The 25,858-nt window shown below is 37.4% G+C and overlaps 1 protein-coding gene across 1 annotated transcript in view; it reads left to right on the top strand.

The window, feature by feature from the left end:
* Pgant35A (polypeptide N-acetylgalactosaminyltransferase 35A) overlaps window positions 1-25,858 on the top strand; it is a 165,344-nt gene that overhangs the window by 109,690 nt on the left and 29,796 nt on the right. Inside the window, exons 6-7 of the mRNA XM_090383032.1 lie at window positions 1,099-1,251; window positions 14,105-14,350. Of these exons, the coding sequence (XP_090239158.1) occupies window positions 1,099-1,251; window positions 14,105-14,350 (399 nt within the window). The remainder of the gene's footprint in view (window positions 1-1,098; window positions 1,252-14,104; window positions 14,351-25,858) is intronic.

Below are 25,858 nucleotides of genomic sequence, written 5' to 3'. Positions count from 1 at the left end.
TTGGTGCATCAAAAGCCTTGGGCTTTCTTCCACTATATAGCTAATACTATTATTAATTTTAACTTTTAACATTTTGATTTCTCTTTTTATGATTTTATTCTCTTTTAAGACCAGAGATAAAAAACCATTTTAAATATTGTACAGGAAGTGGCATTGAAGTTGCTGCTTTTATATTGAAATTTATTTGTGGTATAAAATTTGTTAATGCTCAGAATTAAGCTTGAGAAAAACTTTGATTATAGAATAAGAAATTGTGATCTTGTAAAAATTTATTTTTCAGTAATGCTTTCACTTTATAAAGTGGAGTAGTCATTTATTACCTTATTCAGTTCTTATTAGTTATTAAAAACATATTTTAAGCAAGCTGGTGGTTTGAAGAACTACCCTTTGCTGTAGTCTGATATTTATACTGTAAAATCCTATTACAACAAACTTTTCAGGATGCACAAATCATTTCAGTTCTACCAAAATTTTGTTCTAATGAATATTGCTGGAAATTATTTCAAAAGAAGTATTACTTGTACAAATAAATTCTGCTACACTTTTCTAATACATGTAAGCAGTAAGTTCTACTTTATTTTACTTAAATTTCTTTAATTGACTTTAAATCAATAATACATTTATGAAATACATATACTACAAAAGTAAAAATAAAAATATTTTATTAATTGAGATTCATTTTGAAATATTAAAACAATATTTATTGTGACTTATGTTATTTTTTTATTTATAAGAAATAAATAAGAAATAACATAAAATGGGATCTATAGCTATTTTCATTAAAACAGTATTGTAACAGGATTTTACTGTATTTGTGACCAATTGATTCAGTGTGTTTCAAAGTATCCTACAGAACATAAACATATAATGCTATACCTTACTGAAGAATTATGTTAATGGAACCAGTTTGGTGACTCAGTATCGAGCGGAGATAATCAATGATTTTGATTATAATTAAAAATTAATTATTTAAATGAATTGTCTGAACTAGTTAATCCCAATTAATTTGGATAATCCCATTATACTCAAAAATATACTTTTTATTATGATGCTTAATTATCATGAGTTTTTGAATCTTACTTGCAAAATAATTTTCAGATATGGATGTGTGGAGGTCGACTAGAAATATTGCCATGCTCCCATGTCGGCCATGTATTCCGCAGAAGAAGACCCTATGGTTCTCCTGGTGGAGAAGATACACTTACAATTAATTCCTTGCGAGTAGCTCATGTATGGATGGATGAATATAAGGTAATCTTTCATAATTTATCTTCCTCTTTCTGAGGGTTTTTCTTGGACACCCTCTCACTTAGGAGTAGTAATTGGGAAAATAAACTTTTTAGAAAACCTTCTTACTGGCTCTGTTTCTTCGCCTAGCAATTTAATTCTGTGTAGTTAAATTTAAATGGAATTTAACATTTTCCGAATCCTGTTTTATTTCTTTCTTTATATTTTTGTTCGGGGGACTATTTCGTGTATTATTCAGAGATGTTATTTCCCCCTTTTATGGTTGGTACTTGTACCAACCATATATATGGTTGGTACAAGTACCAACAATATATATTGTTGTAGTCTCTCCCTCTGCACAGTGTAAAGTTTTATTACTGTGTGTGTGAGAAAATGTGAGTCTGAGCTGATTTGATAAAACTCTTCAAATAATCAACTTAATTATTAGGAAAGTGAGTATGAAATTGAAAATCTACGGCCTTAATACTTGTTTTTCAAACTGGTCTTCTGAAATTCATATAACAATAAAAACAGGTACCAGACCATTTATACAGCTTCCAGAAAACTGGCTATTTTTGAAACTGGCTGGTTTCGAATCTGGTGGGCTTTTTTTTTTGACAATGTGCAAGTGCGGAATATTAAGCATGAATCTTGCAATCAATCGCACATAAGTTTCGGTATGACAGTTGCTGTGTACACTTGCCCCTCTACATTTATGTGATTATTTGTCCCAATTTATTATAATTTTCATTTAATACCATGTCTAAAAGGAAACATTTTGTGCTCAGCATATCGAAGAAAGTAGTTACTTATGAGAATTGGTAAAGGTGCTTCAGTGCAGCATTTGAGTGAGGAGTATGGTGTTGGTACATCTACTATCTATGATATCAAGAAACAGAAGGAACAGATACTTAAATTCAGTGATGTGCCTAAATTAATGGACAAGCGAAAAACTTTACACCAGTTGAAGGGTGTAGACGTGGACAGTGTTGCTTGAATGGATTAGGCAGCGTTGGAGTGAAAAGTTTCCACTTGATTGTTCCATTATAATGGCCCAAGCTAAACTTTTTCACGAGGAATTAAATTTTACAACTCCATGTGAATATTCATCTGGGTGGTTCAACATATTTAAACAAAGGCATGGCATTCGCAAGCTGAAGGTTTGTGGAGAAAAGGCTTCTGCAGACCACAATGCTGCAGAGGTGTATTTAGATGGATTTGCCAAGTTGGTTTCTGATGAGGGACTGTCAGCTGAACAGGTGTACAATGCAGGTGAAACTTCTTTTATTCCGGTGTTACTTACCAAGGAAATCGTATGTAACACTAGATGAGTCAGCACCGGGAGGGGTATAATGATTCCAGGGAACGACTTACGATTCTTGCTTGTTCCAACACAGCCGGCACCCACAAGTGCAAATTACTCACCGTTGGGAAAGGTCAGAATCCTAGGACATTTAAGGGAGTTGGTGTTTCCTGTGGTTTATAAGGCAAATAAGTGAGCTTGGATTACAACACAGATTTTCACTGATTGTTTTCTAAAGAACTTTGTGCCTGACAACAGGGCTCATTGTAAATCTGTGGGACTACCTAATGACTGCAAAGTTATTTTAGTGCTTGATAATTGTTCTGCACACCCTCCTGCTGAAGTTCTAGTCAAGGACAATGTATGTGCTGTTTACTTGCATCCCAATTGTACTTCTTTAATTCAGCCTTTAGACCAAGGCATTCTTTGTGCGTTCAAGTGCAGGTACAGGGATGTATTTCTGTGGAAAATGCTAGACACTTGCAACAAAGGTACAGGGATAAAAGAATTTCAGAAAGCATTTAATATTAAAGATGCACTTTGGAGTGCAGAGACAATGTACCCAAGGATACTTTGATAAATGGCTGGCATAAACCATGGCCATCTAACTTATTTCTTGATGATGAACCTGATTTTTGTAGTTTTTGTATGTCTGGTGAGGAAGAAATAGTGAAGAATTTATTGGAATATGCAAAAGGTTTGTTGCGTGAAGTAGCCAAGTCACTTGATGAAGGGGCTATACAAGAGTGTATAAACATTTATGGCGATGCTCCAGTTGTGCTCCAACTCACTGATAGTGAAATTATAGATATGGTAATGAATGCTGATAAGAACAAATCAGATGAGAGTGATGATGACGATGGTAATGACAGTGCACTGAAAGAAGAGAAAGTGTCTATAGATAGGTGCATCATCCTGACTGAGGAACTGATTTGGGGAAAGGAGCAAAAGAGCTTCATCAGTGAGCAGCATATAATGTGGATGTATAAAATACAAGAGGTTTTCATTAAAGAACCAAAGTATACGAAACAACAGAATTTGCATGACATATTTTCAAAGATCAACCAGAAACTTTCAAGTGAAGTTCAGCCTTGAGCTGCAACCTCCAATATCTGCCCTTCTCTTCCTGTACCTGTCACCCCAGATGTTGAATTGTCTTCAAACGAAGATTAGTTGATTAATATTGATTAAATAGACCCTGCTTTAGAAGTGTATTAGTTTGTATATGTTAAATACAATTTCTTTCTTTACTTTTCATTGTTTCTTTTATGTTTTAAGTACAGTCAGTCCTCGTATAGCACGATAGTTGTTCCCAGAAAACCTCATGCAATATAAACAACAGGCCCTATGAGAAAAATAGGGTTAGGTGCTGACCACCCAAGATTGAACACACATTTGTAACCAAAACATTACCAAACACAATAAATAATCGTAATGAAATACGTAAGTATTTTATTATGACTATTACGTAATAAAATATTGCTAATGCTTTTGCTTCTATCATAAGCAAACTTGTGTTTTGTTTGATTTTCTATCCAAACAGATGACAGCCGTTCCATCTTTTCCAATTCTTTGTGTCTTAATCTAATGGATTTTAATTACACTTTGAGTTGTTCCTGCTATGAAAGTTTTTATTTTCTCTGCATTCTTTGTAATTCTCGGCGTTGCCTCATTTAGGTCTGTAGCACGTGCAATTATCACATGGTCTTTCATTTCGCTCAAAGCACTTCACAATTTCATATTTTTTCTCTATCGACAGAGGCGGACTGGTCATAAGCCTTACTGGGGAAACCCTGGTGGACCGGAGGCCGGTGTAATTTTGGCCATAAACCATAGTATGAGGCCACTATAAATTTTCCCATGTAAGAATTTTTGATCCAGTCCGCCTCTGTTTATCGATATTACTTTTCTTTTTCTCTCTGAATCTGCAGTGTCTTCACCAGGATGCTTCCTTTTCACACCTTTTAAGTATTTTACTCATTTTTAGGGAATAAAGCACAATTACAAAATGAGGAGGCATGCTTGATACACATAAACAAAGCTGCATGCGTGTAGCAACCGAATAAACAACATTGTTAAGGCAGAGTTACACTATTAACACCTCACATTTTACTAAAGCACATTTCTAGGGGTTACTACCATAAAACAATAAAAACAGTTTCCAGTTCATTTCTGCTAGTAGAATCTGTTATAAACTGGTAGTAAACTTGATTTAATTGCATTTGAAATTATACCAATAGCTGAAATTGTGTTGGTTTTTACGTTATTATGGTGAAATGTGTTTCCCCTTCACTGATATAAAAAACAAATAAATTTTCAGAATCTTCTCTTCATTCCTATCATGTTGCATTTGGTTGGGGTGATTCTGCGTTCGACTGCCATTTCTTGTAAACACAAAGGCAAATCGTGCATAAACGAATTCGGTTCGTGTTATATAAGATATCGTTACCCTATTTATAAATTGTGTATGATCAAATTCGTGTAGTGTAAACACGTGTTATACAAGGACTGACTCTGTATATATATTAAGCCTTGGTCCAGAAATCTGAGTCACCTCTGTTCCCAAGCTTTCCAGATAAATGGTCCGGTACCTGTATTAGTAAGGCCATATAATGCAAGGAAGTAGACTTTTTCTCTATCAGCTAAAAAATATGATAAAAAAAAAAAAAAACACAATATTTTTATGGATATTCTTTCTTTTTTCTTTTCTTTTTTTTTTTCCCATTCCCATAAGACAGCTATCCATTTCTACTTCGGACTTAGCAAGACTCATTGTATCTGCCATGTTTGGAGGTAAGTTATTCCAGCATTTGACAACCTGCTGCCATATGTGAATTTCTTGAGATTCAATCTTCTGCTGTTTCTCAATTTTATATTTGTGTCCTCTCATTCTTGTCTCAACTGCAAAAGAGAATAGTTCTTCCTCATTCATTTTATTTCTCCTTAGATGTCTAGCTTTGAAACTTTGCAGTCCTTCTAAGCCATTCTTCATATGTGTATTACTACTGTGGGCACTCCTTTAAATCCTCTTCAGAAGTGTTCAAGTTTGGTTTTTTTCTTAGATGTAGTCTCCATCCTAAACACAATATTCCAAAGTCTAAATTTTAGATTAGATGCAGTCTAATCATTGTCTTGTATAGAGTGATTATGATTTACTTTACCTACTGACACGTTGTAGAGCAGATATCATCTTTTAAGGGTACAAAAGGTGATATTGTTGTACACATTGGAACTAATGACATTGAGTAAGATTTACTCAACAAGTACAGGTCAATGTTGAAAAAAAGTCGCGAGTTAGGGTTGAATGTGAAAAGTGTCTGCAATTCTGCCCAGACGCGATAGGAGGGAGTATATAATGGCAGCTTTGTCAATCATTTCAGCCCTGGAGAGATTGTGCAAGGCTCAAGGGGTATAATTTTTTTCAGCCTGGTCTGTGCTTGTTGACAGGAGAGACTGCTTCTGCAGGAATGGGATGCACTTAAATAGAAAGGGTGCAAGAATATTTGCTGATGCTATCGAGGCAGTGTTAGGTGAGTTGGAAAACTGCTAGCTTGGGAAGGATACAAGGACTAATAGATTAACAGTAGCCACTGGCAGAGGCGAAAGTAGTAGTAGTAGTGGCACGTGATGCAAGAAAGCAAGTGTATGAGCTTATGCAGCATCAGCCAAGAAAAAAAAAAAAAAAAATCACACCATTCCCTCCAAATGCCTGTACAGTTCCTCCTTAAATTTATTCAACCTATCAACTTCCACGACAGATGGAAGTTTGTTCCAGCAATTAACCACCCACTGGCTAAAGGCAAATTTCTGCACATCTATTCTACATCTGTCCTTTCTTAATTTGAATTTATGCCCCCTTAGGTTCGTAATCTGAACAAGTGGAAGGATCCCATCAGAATTCAGCTTGCTCAACCCATTCAAGGCCTTATACACCTCAATCAGATCACCGCGCAGGTGCCTAGTCTCCAGCCACTGCAATTTGCAGAACTTAAGCCTCTCTTGGTAAGAGGATCCCTTCATTCCCCTCCCCAATCTTGTTGCCCTTCTCTGTACACGCTCTAGTAAATCTACATCCTTCCTAAAATGAGGGTCAGGACCTGTACGCAGTACTCAAGGCGTGGCCTGACCATTGCCTTATAGAGAGGGACAATCACCACCTTCTCCCTGCTAGCAAAATCCCTATATATAATTGACAAAACCCCATGACCCGCCCTGGCAGCCTGTCTGTATTGCTCAGAAAACTTCATATCCGACTGCATAATTACTCCCAGGTCTTTTTCATTTTCTACCACTTTAAGTGTAGTACCACACAGTTGGTACGTTTCTCTGGGGTTACTTCTACCCATATGCAGTAATTTGCATTTGTCAAGGTATGATGTTGATGTTGCTACTTATTTGATGTTGCTACTTATTAGCCCATCTGCCCAAATTATCTAGATCCTGTTGCAGTAGCACACTGCCATTACTGTCATTAACAACCCTGCCAACCTTTGTATCATCTGCAAACTTTGACATTAAACCTGATATACCTGAAGCGGTGCAAGTAATTCTTGCACTGCTTCTATTGGAATTAGCAGAAGCATGGAAAGCAGGGCAATGGAGATTTCCAGGGCTGTTGGGAGTCATAGGGGAACAAATAAATACATGGGCTGTGTTAAGGTAACTAAGAGTAGAAACAGGTGCATGTATGCTTGCATGTACACCAATGCTAGGAGTACAGTTAATAAATTTGATGATCTTGACATGGTAGTCAAGGCATCAAAGGCAGATGTTGGGGTATCAGAGACATGGTATCACACCAGATATAAGCACTACAGAATTCGAATTTGGGGAGTACAATGTGTACAGAAAGACAGGATAGGAAGGGAGGGTGGAGGGGTTATGCTGTTAGTTAAGAAACACGCAAAATCTAAGGAAGTTCATTCAGTTGATGTTGATGGACAATGTAATGTTGAGCCTGTTTAGTGTGACATAAGCACTGGGAAAGGAAAAATCAGAGTGAGTGTGTGTTATAGGCCTAATAAATTTGATGAGTATAATGAGCAATTGTGCGGAGAAATAGAGTGGGCCAGTAAATCAGAATTTCTTATACTGGGAGATTTTAACTTTCCAGCTATTGACTGGAACTTGTGGGTTGGTCATTCGCACACTAGCAAGACTTTTTTGGATTTATTGGATGACTGTTTTCTACAGCAGCATGTTCGAGAGGCAACCAGAGGGGAGTAATACTCTTGATCTGATTATCAGAAGTGATTATTCATGCATTAAGAATTTGCAGAAAAAGAAACCACTGGGTGACAGTGATCACAATGTACTGATATAGGAATTACTTAAAGATGTTACTACCATCAAGTCTAAAAGGAAGGACCTTTGCTTTCGTAAAGTGGTCTACAGGGGTCTCAGACAGTTTTTAAATTCTGTGCAGTGGAATCAACTGATGATGTTACCAACGTTGAATTCTAAATGGGAAGCCTTCAGGAATTTAATCTTGGAGGCTACTAGGCTTTTCATTCCAACTAAGAAATCCTGTTCAAGGTTCAGGCCTAAATGGATGTCGGATAAATTAATGAGGCACATGGCAGAGAAGAAAAATGTATGGATGTATATAAATTATAAGGTGACACAGAAGCCTATGGCAGATATAAGCTTGTCTGTAATCAAGTCACAAAGGAGGTTAGTCAGGCGAAGGCAGATTGCGAGAAATCTTTGGCAAAAGATGCAAAGAAAAACAGCAAAGAGTTCTTTACTTATGTAAACTCTTGAAGGAAAGGGATGAATCAGATTGGACCACTTAACATAATGGGTTGACTATTGATGATCATGCTCAGTTAGCTGATAAACTGAATGAGTATTTTGCATCTACATTCACACATGAAGAGTTATTCAGCAAGGGGAATGCCAGACGTTTATCAAACTCTAACAGGTAGCTAAGTGATTTTGTAATAACTGAGAGCAGAGTGGAGGAGAAATTGTTGAAGTTAAACATAAGAAGGCACCTGGGGTGGATAGCATCTATCCAGTTATATTAAAGGAGGCAGCAAAGGAAGTAAGCAAACCCTTAACCATAATTATGAGAGCTTCCTTGGACTCAGGGGAGGTCCCCATGGACTGGAGGTGTGCAAATGTATTACCAATTCACAAAGGGGGTTCAAAAGGTGACACATGTAACTATAGACCTGTTAGTTTAACTTGTGTTCCGGGGAAAATATGGAGTCACTGGTTAAAGAAGCATTGCAGGATCATCTAGACAAGTAATAGTTAAGACACAGCATGGGTTTGTTAAAGGGAGGTCTTGTCTGACCAATTTGATTGGATACTATGATGTGGTCACGAAGGAACTGAATGTCAAAAATAATTTTGATATCATACAAATTGGAGAGGTATGACATTAAGGGTAAGTTGCTACATTGGATAAAGTGATGGTTGAGTGGGAGACAACAGAGAGTGGTAATTAATGGACACTGCTCTTCATGGACAAATGTTATTAGTGGAGTTCCCCAGGGTTTGGTGCTGGGCCCATTGTTGTTTTGTGTATTCATCAGTGATATTGATGAAGGTATATCAGGATTAATGTCCAAGCTTGCAGATGATACAAAGGTTTGTGGGGTTGTTAACGACAGTAAAGACAGCATGCTACTCCAACTGGATCTAGACATGTTGGGCAAATGGGCTGAAATGGGCTGAGAAGTGGCAGCTGAAGTTTAACATTGACAAATGTAAAGTACTGCATATGGGTAACAATAACCCAAGAGAAACATACCAACTGTGTGGTACTACACTCAGGGAAGTGGAAGGTGAAAAAGACCTGGGGTAATTGTGCAGTTAAATATGAGGTTTGCTGAGTAGTGCAGATGGGCTGCCAAGGCAGGTCATGGAGTCTTGTCAATGATATATAGGAATTTTGCTAGCAGGGACAGGGAGGTGATTATCCCGTTGTACAAGGCAATGGTCAGGCCACACCTAGAGTACTGTGTACAGGTCTGGAGGTCTAGTTTTAGGAAGAATGTAGAGTTGCTAGAACGAGTACAAAGAATGGGCAACAAGATTGGTGAGGGGAACAGAGGGGTGCTCTTGCCGAGAAAGGCTTAAGTTGTGCAAATTGCAATGCCTGGAGAGTAGGCATCTGTGAGGTGATCTGATTGAGGTGTATAAGGCCTTGAATGGGTTGAGCAAGCTGAATGCTGATGGGATTCTTCCTCTTGCTCAGATTAAGAACTTGAGGGGGCATAGATTTAAATTGAGGAAAGACAGTTGTAGGATTGATGTGAAGAAATTTGCCTTTAGCCAGCAGGTGGTTGATTGGTGGGACGGACTTCCATCTTTTGTTGTGGAAGTTGATAGCCTAAATAAATTTAAGGCTGAACTGGACAGGCATTTGGAACAAATGGAGAGGTGAAGTGGGAGGGTTTTTTTTTTTTTTTTTGGCTGTTGCTGCATAAGCTTACTTTCTTGCATTATGTGCCTCAACTAATGCCTTCCTATAAATCATGAACAGGACACCATATTCCTTCCAGGCCACCTGTATGGAATTTCTTACTTCTACCCATATTTTCACCTGGTGGGAAAACACTCTCTATCAGACAGCTACACATTGCGCATACTCAACATTATCCTGACTTTTCTAAAATATATACAGGCGGATCGAAGTCTGAGAGTGGATCGGGTGCAGCAGTGGTACTCCCTGATACTACCATTTCTCTATCCTCCAACTGAATTATATGCCATAAAACTTGCTTTAGAAAATATTTTCCATATATCAATTCAAAAGAGCATAATATACACACTCGCAAAGTTCCTTATTAGCCATGCGATTCTTTGCCTGTCTAATAAGAAACCCCACCTAATCATCCACTTCCCCACCCATCATTAGCATTAGTAGAGGCATATGATGCAAGAAAGCAAGCTTATGCAGCATCAGCCAAAAAAAACAAAAAAAAAAAAACCATTTCACCCCTCCATTTGTTCCAAATGCCTGTCCAGCTCAATCTTAAATATATTTAGGCTATTAGCTTCCACAACAAAAGATGGAAGCTTGTTCCACCAGTCAACTACTCACTGGCTAAAGGCAAATTTCCACATATCTATTCTACAACTATCTTTCCTCCATTTGAAACTGTGCCCCCTTGGGTTCTTAGTCTGAGCAAGAGGAAGAATCCCATCAGCTTCAGTTCTTATGAGCTTATTAAAGCTCGTAAGAACAGAGTTGATGTCTCAGAGAGCATCAACAAAAGGTTATCTTCTGCTGGATCCCAGGCCATACGGGAATACTAGGAAATGAAATTGCAGATCATGCTGCCAAACATCCATCCAGGTCAGCCCCAACAAATTCCCTAGTACCGTTCAGAGATTATAAAATAAATATACAAAGTATATGCAAAGATCGATGGACTCCTCAATGGCAAACGCAAATTCATAATAAACTACTTCAAATTAAACCTGTACCAAAATTATGGGCTTCCAGCATCATTGCAAACAGACAAGAAGTAATTCTAGCCAGAGCCAGAATTGGCCATACTTATTTAACCCATCTGTTCCTTTTGTCAAGGAATGGCCCTCCTCAGTGTAATCATTGTCATACACCACTCGCAGTCTATATAATAATGCTCGACTAGTGTTATTCAGTTCTTTGGCAATCTTAAAGGAACCTTTGTCGCTTAATCATATCATAGGCAAAAAATCAAATCCCAGAGAATTCTTCTCTTTCCTAAAATGAATACGACTGTATAGCCATTTCTAACTGCTTCTACATCAATCAACACAAGCAGTATGAACCACTTTCATAAGTGCAATATAGCCTAAGTAGCCATTGCTCTTAAAACCCCGTCAACAACAACAGCTTCCAGTCGATGCTCTCCAAATGTAAATGAATAAAACAAAATAAACGGATAAAATGATTTTAATTAATTCTCTCACTCATAGAAACATGACCGATCCAACGCACAATGGAATTGAAAGCCGAGAGCCCCAACCCGACCCCAAAACACAAAACCAACTCAGGAAAAACCATGAGTGCGAGAAGACGTACTGTCAGAATAATTTAAAATTACAATTATTTCCAATTTTAACTATTTTAATTATTATTCTGACAGAATGTCGTCTCGCACTCATGGTTTTTCCTGAGTTGGTTACATTAGGACCAACTGATGATGTTACCAACAGCAAATTGAAAATGGGAAGCATTCAAAGAATTATTCTTGGAAGCTACTAGGCTTTACATACCAACTAAGAAATATTGTTCAAGGTTTAGGCCTAAATGGATATCAGATGAACTAATGAGACATGTGGCAGAGAAGAAAATTGCATGGGTGACATGGAAGCTTGTGATGGATATAAGCTGGTCAGTAACCAAGCCACAACAGAGATTAGGAAGGCAAAGGCAGATTATGAGAAATCTTTGGCAAAGGATGCAAAGAGTTCTTTATCTATGTAAACTCTAGAAGGAAAAGGATGAATAAGAGTGGTCCTCTGGATATTGATAGTTCATCTGTTGATGATCCTGCTCATGTGGCTAACAACGTAAACGAGTATTTTGCATCTACATTCACACATGAGGAGTTATTCAGGAAGGGGAATGCCAAAGGTGATGTTTTTCAGGGTTAGGTTGGGGCTCTTGGCTTTTGATTCCGTTGTGCGTTGGATTGGTCATGTCTCTACGAGTGAGAGAATTCATTGAAATCATTTTATTCGTTTACATCTGGAAGCATTCTACACAAAAGATTGAGGTAATCTCTTACTCTTTTAAATATATTGTTACAACGTAGAAGTTGAGCTTATTAGCTCTGTATTTTTTACAAATAATAATTCTGAATATGGAAATCGATGTTAGAAGCAATAAAACCTCTTTATGATTTTTAACTTCTAGTTGCAGGTGGTGTCACCATATATAAAATGATTATATTGCTCTGATGTAAGCCTCATAATATACCTGGAAGACAGAAAATTTTTGTAAGAAAGATTTTAAAGTCACTGGGGCTATTAATCTCCATGTGCCTATTGAAAGGTTAAAAGAATCATCAGTTTCATATACAGTCACCTCGTATAACACGTATTTACACTACACGAATTCGATCATACATGATTTATAAATAAGGGAACGATATTGTATATAACATGAACCGAATTCACTTATGCATGATTCGCCTTTGTGTTTACAATGAATGGCAGTCAGACCGGAATCACTCCAACTGAACACGATAGGAATGAAGAGAAGATTCTGAAAATGTATTTATGTTTTTTATATCAGTGAAGGGGAAACGCATTTCACCATAATAACGTAAAATTCCAGCTATCGGTATTATTGCAAATGCAATTAGATTGAGTTTACTACCAGTTTATAACAGATTCCACTAGCAGGAACGCAACTGGGAATTGTTTTTATTGTTTTATGGTAGTAACCCTCAGAAATGTGCTTGTCTCTGCCTTTATGGTGTTGTTTATTCAGTTGCTACACGCGCACAGCTTTGTTTATGTGTATCAAGTGTGCCTCCACATTTTGTAATTGTGCTTTATTCCCTAAAAAATGAGTAAAATACTTAAAAGGTGTGAAAAGGAAGCGTCGTGGTAAAGACACTACAGATTCAGAGAGAAAAAGAAAAGAAATATTGATCAAGAGAGGCGGACTGGGTCAAAAATCCCACCCGGGAAAATTTGTAGTGGCCTCATACTAGCGTTTATGGCCAAAATCACACCGGTCTCCGACCCACCGTGGTTTCCCTGGTATGGCTTATGGCCAGTCCACCTCTGTCGATAGAGAAAAAATATGAAATTGTGAAACGCTTTGAGCGAAATGAAAGACCATGTGATATTGCACGTGCTATAGGCCTAAATGAGGCAACGTCGAGAATTACAAAGAATGCAGAGAAAATAAAACTTTTATAGCAGGAATAACTCAAAGTGTAATTAAAATCCATCAGATTAAGACACAAAGAATTGGAAGAGATGGAATGGCTGTCATCTGTTTGGATAGAAAATCAAACAAAAAACAAGTTTGCTTACGATAGAAGCAAAAGCATTAGCAATATTTTATTACGTAATAAAATACTTACATATTTTATTATGATAATTTATTGTCTTTGGTAATGTTTTGATTACAAATGTGTGTTCAATCTTGGGTGGTCGGCACCTAACCCTATTTTTCTCATAGGGCCCGTTGTTTATATTGCACGATTTTGCATTGCACGAGGGTTTCTAGGAACACAACTATCGTGCTATACGAGGACTGACTGTACTTCTATCTTGTTAAATATTATGTCTACTGACTGCTTTCTGTATTATACACTTTTCAATTTACTATGACTAACTCAATCTAGGCAGTGCTGTTATTATTTATAAGTGAAATTTGTCAGCCATCTGTTTAGCAAATCATTCTTTCATCTATTCCTGTATCATACATAATCCTATATTATTTTGTTGAAAGCTTTAGCCAGATCATGGAATAAATTTCTGTTTATGCCCTGCGATGGCATATTCTTATATGCCATCCCAGGGCATAAACTATATTCTTATGAAGAATTTTTTTTTTTAAAGCTGCTGCATTTATGAAGTAGTATAATTTGATTTCTCACTGTGTTGCAGGAAAACTATTTCAAAATACGTCCAGATGCGAGAGACAAATGGTATGGAGATGTCACTGATCGTATTTCATTGAGAAAAAGGCTAGGGTGCAGATCATTTGACTGGTACATGAGAAATATTTATCCTGAACAGACTCCTCCTGTGACAAAGTCTGATAATAAAATTAAAAAAGCTAATTTCTTGAAGTCCAAAAACTGGTCTTCTGAATGGAAACGAATACAACCACAGATTTTATATCGATATCAGGTAAGCCTGTATTGTCAGCATCTAAACTGTGATGCACTGTTAACAGGAAAAATTAGTCTTATCACAGTGTACTTCCCTTGTCACGCTTGCAATTCATTTCTTCTGTGAACCTCAAAACATATTTATACTTCCTCTAAGATAAATTTATTTTATGTGAGAGAGAGATGTGTAAAGATATATATATATATATATATATATATATATATATATATATATATATAAAAATCAAACTTAAGCTTAAGGTTTTTTTTTTTTTTTAATTATTTAAAAAAAAGTTAAATTTTTTCAATTATTACTGGCATCTGGCATTTCTGTCAGTATTTAAATTTATTGAAATAAGGATTTAGATTTTTTTTTTTTTTTTTTTGTCGATGAAAATGAACATTCAATGTGTTTTTAGTATTTGCCATTTTTGATGACATTATTTTTTAAAATTTTGAAATTAAAGATTGGATCACAACTGAAATTCTTATTAAAAATAAAAGCCAGTTACCATTAATGTAAGAATTCACTCCTTTCCCATACTCATCTAAAAATTTAAAATTGTAAGAGCCCATTGAAACAATGATCACTGCTTTTTTGAGTTAGTAAAGGAATTTTAATGGAATTTTTGCTTACAAAACTATCATCTGAAGTAATATGCAGTGTCACAGTAAGCCTATTATATGAAGTAACCAAAGTTGAATAAAATCAATTATTTTATTCAACTAAAGGGGAAAAAATCTTATCGGTTAAGGTAAAGAAAGCCTGCATGAGAAGCATACAAAAGTTTGATGGAATTTACCGGTAAAAGTACTTTGCCGTAACGGCATTTGTATTGTTGCTCGCTCGGTAAACAGACTGTGGGTGTTATCTGTCTGGAGTAGAAGTTGAATCCTGTGGGAGCTTGAAGCCCTCCCGAGGGAGGGGAGGTAACCTGACCATTTTTCTTTAGAATCACCAATTGAATCACAGAGTCACATTGGAAGTTCTAGTGTCGTAAAAAATGTTCGTAATGTAGTTTCACCGGTAAACTTTTTCGAAGTTTGTTGTGCTTCTCGTGTGGACTTCCTTTGCCTTTTTTTTTTTTTTTTTTCTTTTTTCTTTCTTAATAAACAATTTATCCACTAGTCCACCAGTGATTCTAAAGAAAAAAAGGTCAGGTTATCCCCTCCACTTCGGGAGGGTTTGATCTCCCACGGGATTCAATTTCTACTCCTGACCGATAATGCCCACCATCTGTTTACCGAGCGAGCAACAATACAAATGCCGTTACGGCAAAGTACTTTTACCGGTAAATTCCATTGAACTTTTGCATGCTTCTCGTGCAGGCTTTCTTTACCTTTGCCATCTTATCTTCACAAGAATGCTTGTTTACAAGCTATGCAAGTTAAAGCTGCTTTCCTCAAGAATACATTGTCAGTGAAATGAAATATTCACCCTATATGGTAGTCCTAAAAGGTTTCTGGTAATTTTCCCCTTCAGTCCTTGAGGAAATACTTGCATGACCATTGTTGCTCAAGTGGAACTTTTTTGATGGTCCTTGTTTTATTCCATTTAATATTAGTGAGGAGAACTATATTAAATTTACACCTTGTAATGGAAAGAACAAGCAAATTACAGAAATCTTGGAATTCATTCTAGGAAGGACAATTATTAGAATGCAAGCAGTATATGTTATTCAATTGTTAGCTTATTTAATTAATTCATAAACTATTTGGGTTTTGAGCTTTTTCATTTATATATCACCTTCATTCATTTTTTCCTTCCTATGAACAGAATCGAAAAAAAAAAAAAAAAAAAACCCCATATAGATTAATTTTATCACTTATACCAAGAAGCAGTAGCAACATAAAATTCATTTATTCACCATACCAAACTATACTATTTGTTCCTAAATTGAATGTAGTATCCTTATTGAGATAATAACAAATAGTAACAGCAGAATTTCACTTTGCAAAAAAAGCAGTTATTCAGTTATGTAGTTCAATAATTAAAAAAATAATAATTCTGGTTAACACATTCATTGCCAGAATGCAAACTTGCATCGAAATGAACTGCAGTGTTTGTGCCTTGATGTGAATATGTGTCCATTCAATTGCGATCAGTAAATGAGCATTGTAAAAGGAAAGCATATGAAATGAAAAACTGTTCGATAGTGGCACACTGATTGAACCATGGGGTATTTGCATTACGGCTGGGATTTTGCTTAGTGTCGATTGCACTAATGAGAGACCTACTGTAACAGATTTTTAGCAATTTTGCTGAAATTAATATTTATAGCTGATAATTGGCAGCTGTTGTCTGTTGAATCATCAAGTATATTTCTCTTTTTTGATTTTGTGTCACAATATTTGGCAAACCCACATTCACATAAATAAATTGTCACAAATGGTGAAAGTTTGAATTGCTTTGTCTGCTATATTAGGGAAAGAGTCCAACGAACTATTCCAGAATGAAGTTAGTGGAACACTAAAAAACTTTTCTTGAGTGATGTGTCACAAGAGATATCAATCAGTTCTTCTTTGGTGGATAGGACAGAGGAGTTGCAGTTTTTCAAGAAAGGGTTAGCTAACCCTGGTGCAACATAAGCCTCAGGCTTCCTTTCACCATATGGCTAATAATAATAATAATATCAGATTCTGCACACGGTAATAATGGCAAATGAGACATGGCTTCATTATTTCAACTTGGAGAGTAAGTAGCAATGCTCTGTTTGGAAGTCTACATAATCGGCAACACCGAGAAAAGCAAAAGTTGTGGCTTCTCCGGGAAAGGCGATGGTCATCTCTTTTTCCTTGAATATTAAAATATTCAAGGAATAGTTTGACAGCATGTTGTGCCACATCATACAACTATTATGGGACCTTATTACAGAACTGTACTGCATGCTTTGCGGAATTACATTCGTCGTAAATGACCACAACTGCATGCAGGTGGGTGGATGTTGCATCACGACAATACGAGACCTCACACTGTTCATACTTTTATTGAGTACTTAGCCAGCATTGTCAAATGTATTCTTCACCTCCCCTACAGCCCTGACCTAGGCGCCTCAGTAGCCAGGTGGGAAGGAGCAGCAGTGCGTAGCACACGCTTCTTGATTAGACCGGGGTTCGAGCCCGTCACCACCAAATACGGAGGATGCGGAAAGGTCAGGGAATGACCACCGCATATCCCGGAGCAATATGGCCTTAGTTGCTAATGCTCCTAAAAAACAAAAAACAAACAGCCCTGACCTTGCATCCTGCAAATTTTTTTTTTTTTTTTTTTTTAAATTTCCAAAGCTAAAGCAGGAACTGCAAGGAAAGTGTTTCCAATTGTCAGAAGTTGTAAAGACATTAGTGTTGATTCCCAAATGCTTGTCAAAAAGTGGCTTCCACCATTTTTTTTTGAAGAATGGTAGAAATGGAGTAAGCATATTTAATCAAATGGCAGACTACTTTGAAAAGGACCATCGAAATATGGATGATAATAAAGGTACGTTGTGGGAGGAAAAAAATTATGATCATTCTTTATTGAACAGCCCTTGTATAAGCATAGAGTACCCCATTTCTCCCAGATTGCTTTTTTGAACTCAAGTTTTGTTCTGTACTTCTCAGAGGCAGGGCATTGCTGTGAGATTTTTGGGTTTTTTTTTTTTTTATTCCTGGATATAATTTTCTTAGACAGTTTCCTAATTTCTTATTTTTTTAGTATTGGCTGCAATAACTCTGTGCAAATCAAACTATGAATGTACAAAAGAAGAAATGTGGACAGTGTTTCTTGTGTGTGCAAGAAGGAGTGAACTTCAAAATACTATATATCTTAAATATGTTCTCTATTTATGGATGACTGTTATTAAGGGAGTTGATATTTCTTTATTTAAGATTGTTATTAGATGAGTTGATTTTTATTTATTTATAGAAGACCATTATATTAAGGAGTCAGATTGTTGTAAAATAAGTGATATAATGATCTGAGAAAAACACATTTTAGGAAAGCTTCTGAGGTTAAGGGGAGCAAGGCTTCAGGAAAGGATGGTATGCATTCAGTTTTAATTAAAGACTGCATGTGAATCCATCAAACCACTAGGAATGTTAACCAACCCTTCATTAGACTCTTGGGAGATTCCTTTGGACTGGAGAAGTGCTAATATCTCCCCAGTCCGCAAAGGTCATGCTAAAGAAGGGTTGGTTAACTATTTGGTTGGCCAGTGAGGCTGACTTTTCTGGTGGGGAAGATCATGGAGTCTGTGGTTAAGGATGCAATTCAGGACCATCTCAGCAAAAATGATATCCTTGATAGATCTTGAATGGGTTTAAGGGGAGGTTGTGCCTGGCCAATTTGGTAAATAACTAGGATATCATTCTAGTAATTAACTGTCATTAAACAGTTGGATGCAGGTAAAATTTAGCTTTTGATACCGTCCATTGGACTACCGTATAGATTGGAAGAAGTTGGAATTAATAGTAAGATCTACTCTGGAATAGGCTGGCTAACAGATAGGAGTAGAATGCTATTATAAATGGCCAATCTTCAAGGTGGACCAGTGTAACAAGTGGGTCACTCTGGGCTCACTGTTGGGCCTTCTCTTTTGAATTTTCATAAGTGATTTAAATATGGGTAGGTTAGTTAATAGTTTGAGCCAGGCCATGCTGCTTCAAAAAGACCTTAATTAGTCACTGGGATCTGGCACTCACACATGGCACTTGAATTCTTTCACTAATGATACATTACAGCCAGAAAGGTGAGGAGAAGAAGAAATAGAGAGAAAATAAATGAGACAGTATGAAGCAGTCTAACAGAATCCCTAATAGGGAAGGTGGACAGCAGATGCTTTTGCTGAGAACTGTGCCCCCTCTCTCTCTGTTTACATTTTAGGTTTTAAATTGCCATCACTAAAATCAGCATGATTGCTGTGACCCATGGACTTGCCAAAAAGGGGTAGCTTAGTGGTTGAGGAGTTCAGCTTTTATATACCACTTTGGTTCCTGCTTCAGCCTAGATGAGAGGTCCTGAGTTATCCCAATCAGAACCATTCACCTGTAAGTCTACTTGCTGGAATTGACTGTACTCAAATAGGTTTCCTTCCCTGTCATATTAGGACAGAGTCAAGACTTGTTGGAAGTATGGATATAGTATCTTAGTGACTCTGGTATCCCACTTTCATACGCAATACCTGCTAGTTTGTAAGTTGGTATCCCTGCATAGAACTTCATGGTGGGTGGAGAACCTTAAAGATAACTGAATCTTTTATCCTACTCCTCTGAGTAATTTGAATGTTTCCTCTTCCTCTGAGGCCTCTGCCAGATCCCTACCTGAAAATGAAAAGATGAAACTTACAAAAAGAAATACTGAACAGAAGCTGCATACCTTCTGTACCTCATTTTTGTACTGTGCATTCAACAAGAGAAAAGGCAGTTAATAAATTGTCAACCTTCTTTATTTTGAAGGTTGGCAGATTTTCTGAAGTGAATAAAACATCTTAAATTGGATGATCTTTTAGTAGAAACTTGCTCAGTAAGATATGCTGAACTACTCCTCCAAACAGCATCTCTTGGAGGCATTCCACTTAAAGTAACACCACACAGAACACTCTCTAATACATCAAGTGACATAAATTCTGAGTGATATCTTGAAACATCCAGAGTTGCTTAGTTTGTGGTCATTGCCAATGAATTAAATTTTTCAGCTCAAAAGACCATTTATTTCAAACGAAATCTCCCTGTCCCTGACCTCAGGTTTGGACAAAATGCTATTTCAGTGTCAGAGGAAACAAAATTTCTGGGACTTGTTTTGATCAAAAGCTAACTTTTCTCCAGCATATTCATTATCTTGATCATTCATTATCATTATTTAGACAAAATGCACATCAGTTTAAACATGTTCTGTGGTATCTCCTCCAATTTTTGGAGAGAAGATAGAAGCACATTATTATACCTTTATTGGGCACTTGTCTAATCTAAACTTGATTATGGTTTCCAAATCTATACCTTTGCTAGACATTTTGTGCTTCGATGGCTTGATCCAATCCACCAGAAAGCCATATGGGTTGCCACTAGATCATTTTGTACTTTGCCTGTCCAGTCTTTATGTGGAAGTCAATGAACCACCACTGATGCTTTGATGCTTGCAGTTGTCATTTCAGTATGCCATAAAAATAAAATCCCTGCCAGGGATTTTATTTTTATGGTAATAAAAAATAAATAAATAAAAAAAAAAAAAAAAACCCTTCCCATTTCACCCATCCATTCATTCCAAATGTTTGTCTGGTTCTGCTTTGAATTTATTTAAGATGCCAACATCTACAACAACAGACGGAAGTTTGTTCAGCAATCAACAACCCACTGGCTAAAAGAAAATTAGAGCACATCTATTCTAAAACTGTTATTCCTCAATTTGAATTTATGTACCCTCAGATGACTAATCTGGGCAAGAGGAAGAATCCCATCAATGTTGAGCTTGCTCAAACCATTCAAGGCTTTATACACCTCAATCAGATCACCTGGCAGGTGTCTAGTTTACAGACACTGCAATTCGCAGAATTTAAGCCTTTCTTTGTAAGAGCAACCCTTTGTTCCATTCACCAATCTCGCTGCCCTTCTCTGTACTCATCCAGCAGCTCTACTTACTTCCTAAAATGAGACCTCCAGACCTGTACGCAGAACTCAAGGTGTGGCCTGTCCATTGCCTTATACAAGGGGATAATCACCTCCTTATCCCTACTAGAAAACTTCCTGTATATCATTGACAAGACACCATGAGCTACTCTTGCAGACTGCCTGCATTGCTCAGAAAACTTCATATCTAACTGCACAATTACCCCCAGGTTTTTTTCATTCTCTACCACCCTAAGTGTACCATACAGTTTTTACATTACTCTGGGGTTACTGTTAACCATATGCAGTACTTTACATTTGTCAATGTTAAACTTCAGTTGCTACCTCCTAGACCATCTGCTCAAATTTTCTAGATCCTGTTGCAGTAGTGTACTGTCATTAGTGTCGTTAACCCTGCCAACCTTGGTATCATCTGCAAACTTTGACCTTAAGCTTGATATACCTTCATCAGTATCATTAATAAATACAGAAAATAACAATGGACCCAACACTGAACCCTGGGGGAGTCCACTAATAAAATTAGTCCACGAAGAGCAGTGTTCACTGATTACCACTTTGTCTTCTCCCACTCAACCATCCCTTTATCCATAGTTGCAATTTGCCCTTAATGTCATACTGCTGCAATTTGTACAGTAGCCTTCCATGTGCAAGAGTATCAAAAGCTTTCCTAAAATCCAAGTATATGATATCAAAATTATTTTTTGCATCCAGTTCCTTTGTGACGACATCACAGTATGCAATCAAATTGGTCAGACAGGACTTCTCCTTAACAAACCCATGGTTAAGGAGAAGTCCTTAACCATGAAGCCTCCTCCCTTTCTGTCCTGTCTATCCTTCCTGTATACATTATACTCTCCAAATTCCAATTCTGCATTCTTTATATCTGTGTGACACCATGTCTTTGATATCCCAACAATATCTGCCTTTGATGCCTTGATCAGCAGTTCAAATTCATCAAATTTATTTACTATTCTTCTAGCATTGGTGTACATGCAAGTATACACGCATCTGTTCTTACTCTTAGTTATCCTAAAAACACAGCCAATCTATTTACTTGTTCAGCAATGACTCCCATCAGTCCTTGAAATCGCCAGTACCTTGTTTTCTAGGCTGCTGCTTATTTCCAATAGAAACAGTGCAAAAATCATTTTCACCTCTGCCAGCGGTTACAGTTAATCTATCACTCGATGCATTCCCCCATGCTAGCAGTTTTCCGACCCACCTAACACTGCCTCGATAGCATCAGCAAATATTCTTGCGCCCTTTATATTTAAGTGTATCCCATACCTGTAGGAGCAGTCTCTCCTGTTAACAAGCACAGACCAGGCTGAGAAATTCTACCCCACGAGCTTTGCACAATCTCTCCAGGGCTGAATTGATTGACAAGGCTCTTGTTATACACTCCCTTCTATCGTGTTTGGGTAGAATTTCAGACACTTTCAAATTCAACCCTAACTCACAGCTTTTTTTTTTTTTTTTTTGTTTTCAACATTGACCTGTACTTGTTAAGTAATTCCACTGTTCTCCCACTCTTAATATCATTAGTGCCAAATTGTACAACAATATCACCTTTTGTGCCCTTAAAAGATGTCTGCTCTACGACATCAACTTTTGCTCCTGGCAGGCATACCCTGGTCCCCTTCCACGTATCCTTTTTGCACAATATATTCCCTGTTTCCCTGACAGTAGAGTCACCGACAACAACTAGTTCCTGTGGGACCAGTGCATTCTACTTCGGGGATTGCTGCTGTGTTGCCTGATGATCAAGTGCAAGCTCTGACGTTGATGTGGTGTGTCTGAACTATAACTGGAGTCTTGTCTAGATGATCTTGCAATGGTTCTTTAAACAGTGCCTCCATTAATTTCCCTGGAACAGATGTTAAACTGTACTTACTTGTGTCACCCTTTGATCCTCCTTTGTGAATTGAGGTCACATTTGCACATGTCCAGTCCATGGTGACCTCCCTCGAGTCCAAGAAAACTCTCATAATTATGACTAAGGGTTTGCTTACTTTCTTTGCTGCCTCCTTTAATATAACCTAATAGATCCCATCCACCCCAGGTGCTTTTCTTATGCTTAACTTCAACAATTTCTCATACACTTTGCTCTCAGTTATCACAAAATCATTTAACTCCTTGCCAATGTTTGATAAACTTCTGGTGGTGCCTCCGTAGCCAGGTGGGCAGGAGCAGCAGTGTGTAGCACACACTTCTTGATTATACCGGGGTTCGAGCCAGTGTCCACCAAATACGGAGGATACGAAAAGGTCAGGGAATGACCACCGCATATCCCCGGAGCAATATGGCCTTAGTTGCTAATGCTCCTAAAAACCAAACAACAACGATAAACTTCTGGCATTCCCCTCCCTGAGTAACTCCTCGTGTGTGAATGTAGATGCAAAATACTTATTCGGTTTGAAAGTTACCTGAGCAGGATCATCAACAGTTGAACCATCGATATCAAGTGGACCAATCTGATTCATCCCCTTCCTTCTAGAGTTTACGTACGTAAATAAGTCTTTGCTGTTTTTCTTTTCATCCTTTGCGAAAGAGTTCTCGTAATCAACCTTCGCTTGCTTAACCTCCTTCGTGACTTGATAACAGACCAGCTTATATCTACCATAGACTTCTGTATCACCTAATAATTTATATACATCCCCCATGCATTTTTCTTCTCTGCCACATGTCTCATTAGTTCATCTGCCATCTATTTAGGCCTAAACTTTGAACAATATTTCTTAGTTGTGAAAAGTTGTTGGTTCCACTGTATAGAATTTAAAAACTGGCTCAGACCACTATAGTCATCTTTACAAAAACCCTTCCCTTTACCCCTGATGGTAGTTACATTAGCAGTAGTAGGCATATGATGATGCAAGAAAGCAAGCTTATGCAGCATCAGCCAAAAAAAAAAAACCAGATTACCATTTCACCTATCCATTTGCTCCAAACGTGTTCACTTCTTCCTTGCATATATTTAAGCTGTCAACTTCCACAATGACAGATGGAAGTTTGTTCCAGTAATCAACTACCTGCTGGCTAAAGGCAAATTTCCACACATGTATTCAACTACTGTCTTTCCTAAATTTTTTGTTTCTTAACATCTCAACAGCACACTGTGATCACTATCAGCTAGTTGGTTCCTTTATCTGCAGATTCTTAATGCATGAAGAATCACTACTGATAATCAGATAAAGAGTATTATTCCTTCTGGTTGCCTCTCGAACATGCTGCTGTAGAAAACAATCATCCAATAAATTCACAAAAGCCTTGCTAGTGTGCGAGTGACCAATTCACAATTTCCAGTTACTATCTTGGGAGTTAAAATCCCCCATTATAAGACAGTCTGATTTACTGGCCCACTCTATTTCTCTGTACAGTTGTTCATTATACTCATCCATGTCATTAAGCCTATAACATACTCATGCTCTTCAGTTTTGCTTTCCCAATGATTATGTCACACCAACCTGACTCAACATTGCACTGTCCACCCATGTCAATTGGATGCATTTCCTTAGATTTTATGTTTCTTAACTAACAGTGTAACGCCTCCTCCCTTTCTGTCCTGTCTATCCTTCCTGTATACATTATACTCCCCAAATTCCAATTCTGCATTCTTTATATCTGTGTGACACCATGTCTTTGATATCCCAACAATATCTGCCTTTGATGCCTTGATCAGCAGTTCAAATTCATCAAATTTATTTACTATTCTTCTAGCATTGGTGTACATGCAAGTATACACGCATCTGTTCTTACTCTTAGTTATCCTAAAAACACAGCCAATCTATTTACTTGTTCAGCAATGACTCCCATCAGTCCTTGAAATCGCCAGCACCTTGTTTTCTAGGCTGCTGCTTATTTCCAATAGAAACAGTGCAAAAATCATTTTCACCTCTGCCAGCGGTTACAGTTAATCTATCACTCGATGCATTCCCCCATGCTAGCAGTTTTCCGACCCACCTAACACTGCCTCGATAGCATCAGCAAATATTCTTGCGCCCTTTATATTTAAGTGTATCCCATACCTGTAGGAGCAGTCTCTTCTGTTAACAAGCACAGACCAGGCTGAGAAATTCTACCCCACGAGCTTTGCACAATCTTTCCAGGGCTGAATTGATTGACAAGGCTCTTGTTATACACTCCCTTCTATCGTGTTTGGGTAGAATTTCAGACACTTTCAAATTCAACCCTAACTCACAGCTTTTTTTTTTTTTTTTTTTTGTTTTCAACATTGACCTGTACTTGTTAAGTAATTCCACTGTTCTCCCACTCTTAATATCATTAGTGCCAAATTGTACAACAATATCACCTTTTGTGCCCTTAAAAGATGTCTGCCCTACGACATCAACTTTTGCTCCTGGCAGGCATACCCTGGTCCCCTTCCACGTATCCTTTTTGCACAATATATTCCCTGTTTCCCTGACAGTAGAGTCACCGACAACAACTAGTTCCTGTGGGACCAGTGCATTCTACTTCGGGGATTGCTGCTGTGTTGCCTGATGATCAAGTGCAAGCTCTGACGTTGATGCGGGCAGATGTTGAGAGCTTGATGGATCCCCCAATTTAAGTCCTTTGAGGACATCAACCCTGTTCTTCAAGCTCTCATAAAGGCCCATAATAATGCTGAGTTGGCACCTAACTTCTTCACACTCTTTACATTGATTACACACAAAGACGTCCATCCTCCTTGGCAATATCGTGTCCCATTCCTGATAGTTCCACAAATATCAAAGAAGCAGTACATTTCAAAAGGTTGTGATTCAGAGGACAACCACCTCCTTCAGTTCTCCCCTAAGCCACAGCACTCCCACTACCTTAAACCTTTTGCTTTGCTGTTCTGGTCTGAGGAATTTCAATTCAATTTCAATGCAATTAAAAAATATTACTGTAAACTTATATCCCATAACGTTATGTGAGTTAACGTTAT

This window comes from Mastigoproctus giganteus, chromosome 10 (genome assembly GCF_048544385.1).
Source record: "Mastigoproctus giganteus isolate SK-2022 chromosome 10, ASM4854438v1, whole genome shotgun sequence".
In the NCBI taxonomy this organism is placed as follows: Eukaryota; Metazoa; Arthropoda; class Arachnida; order Uropygi; family Thelyphonidae; genus Mastigoproctus; species Mastigoproctus giganteus.
Note: the sequence above shows the minus strand (reverse complement) of the source record. Positions and strands in the feature narration are given on the sequence as shown.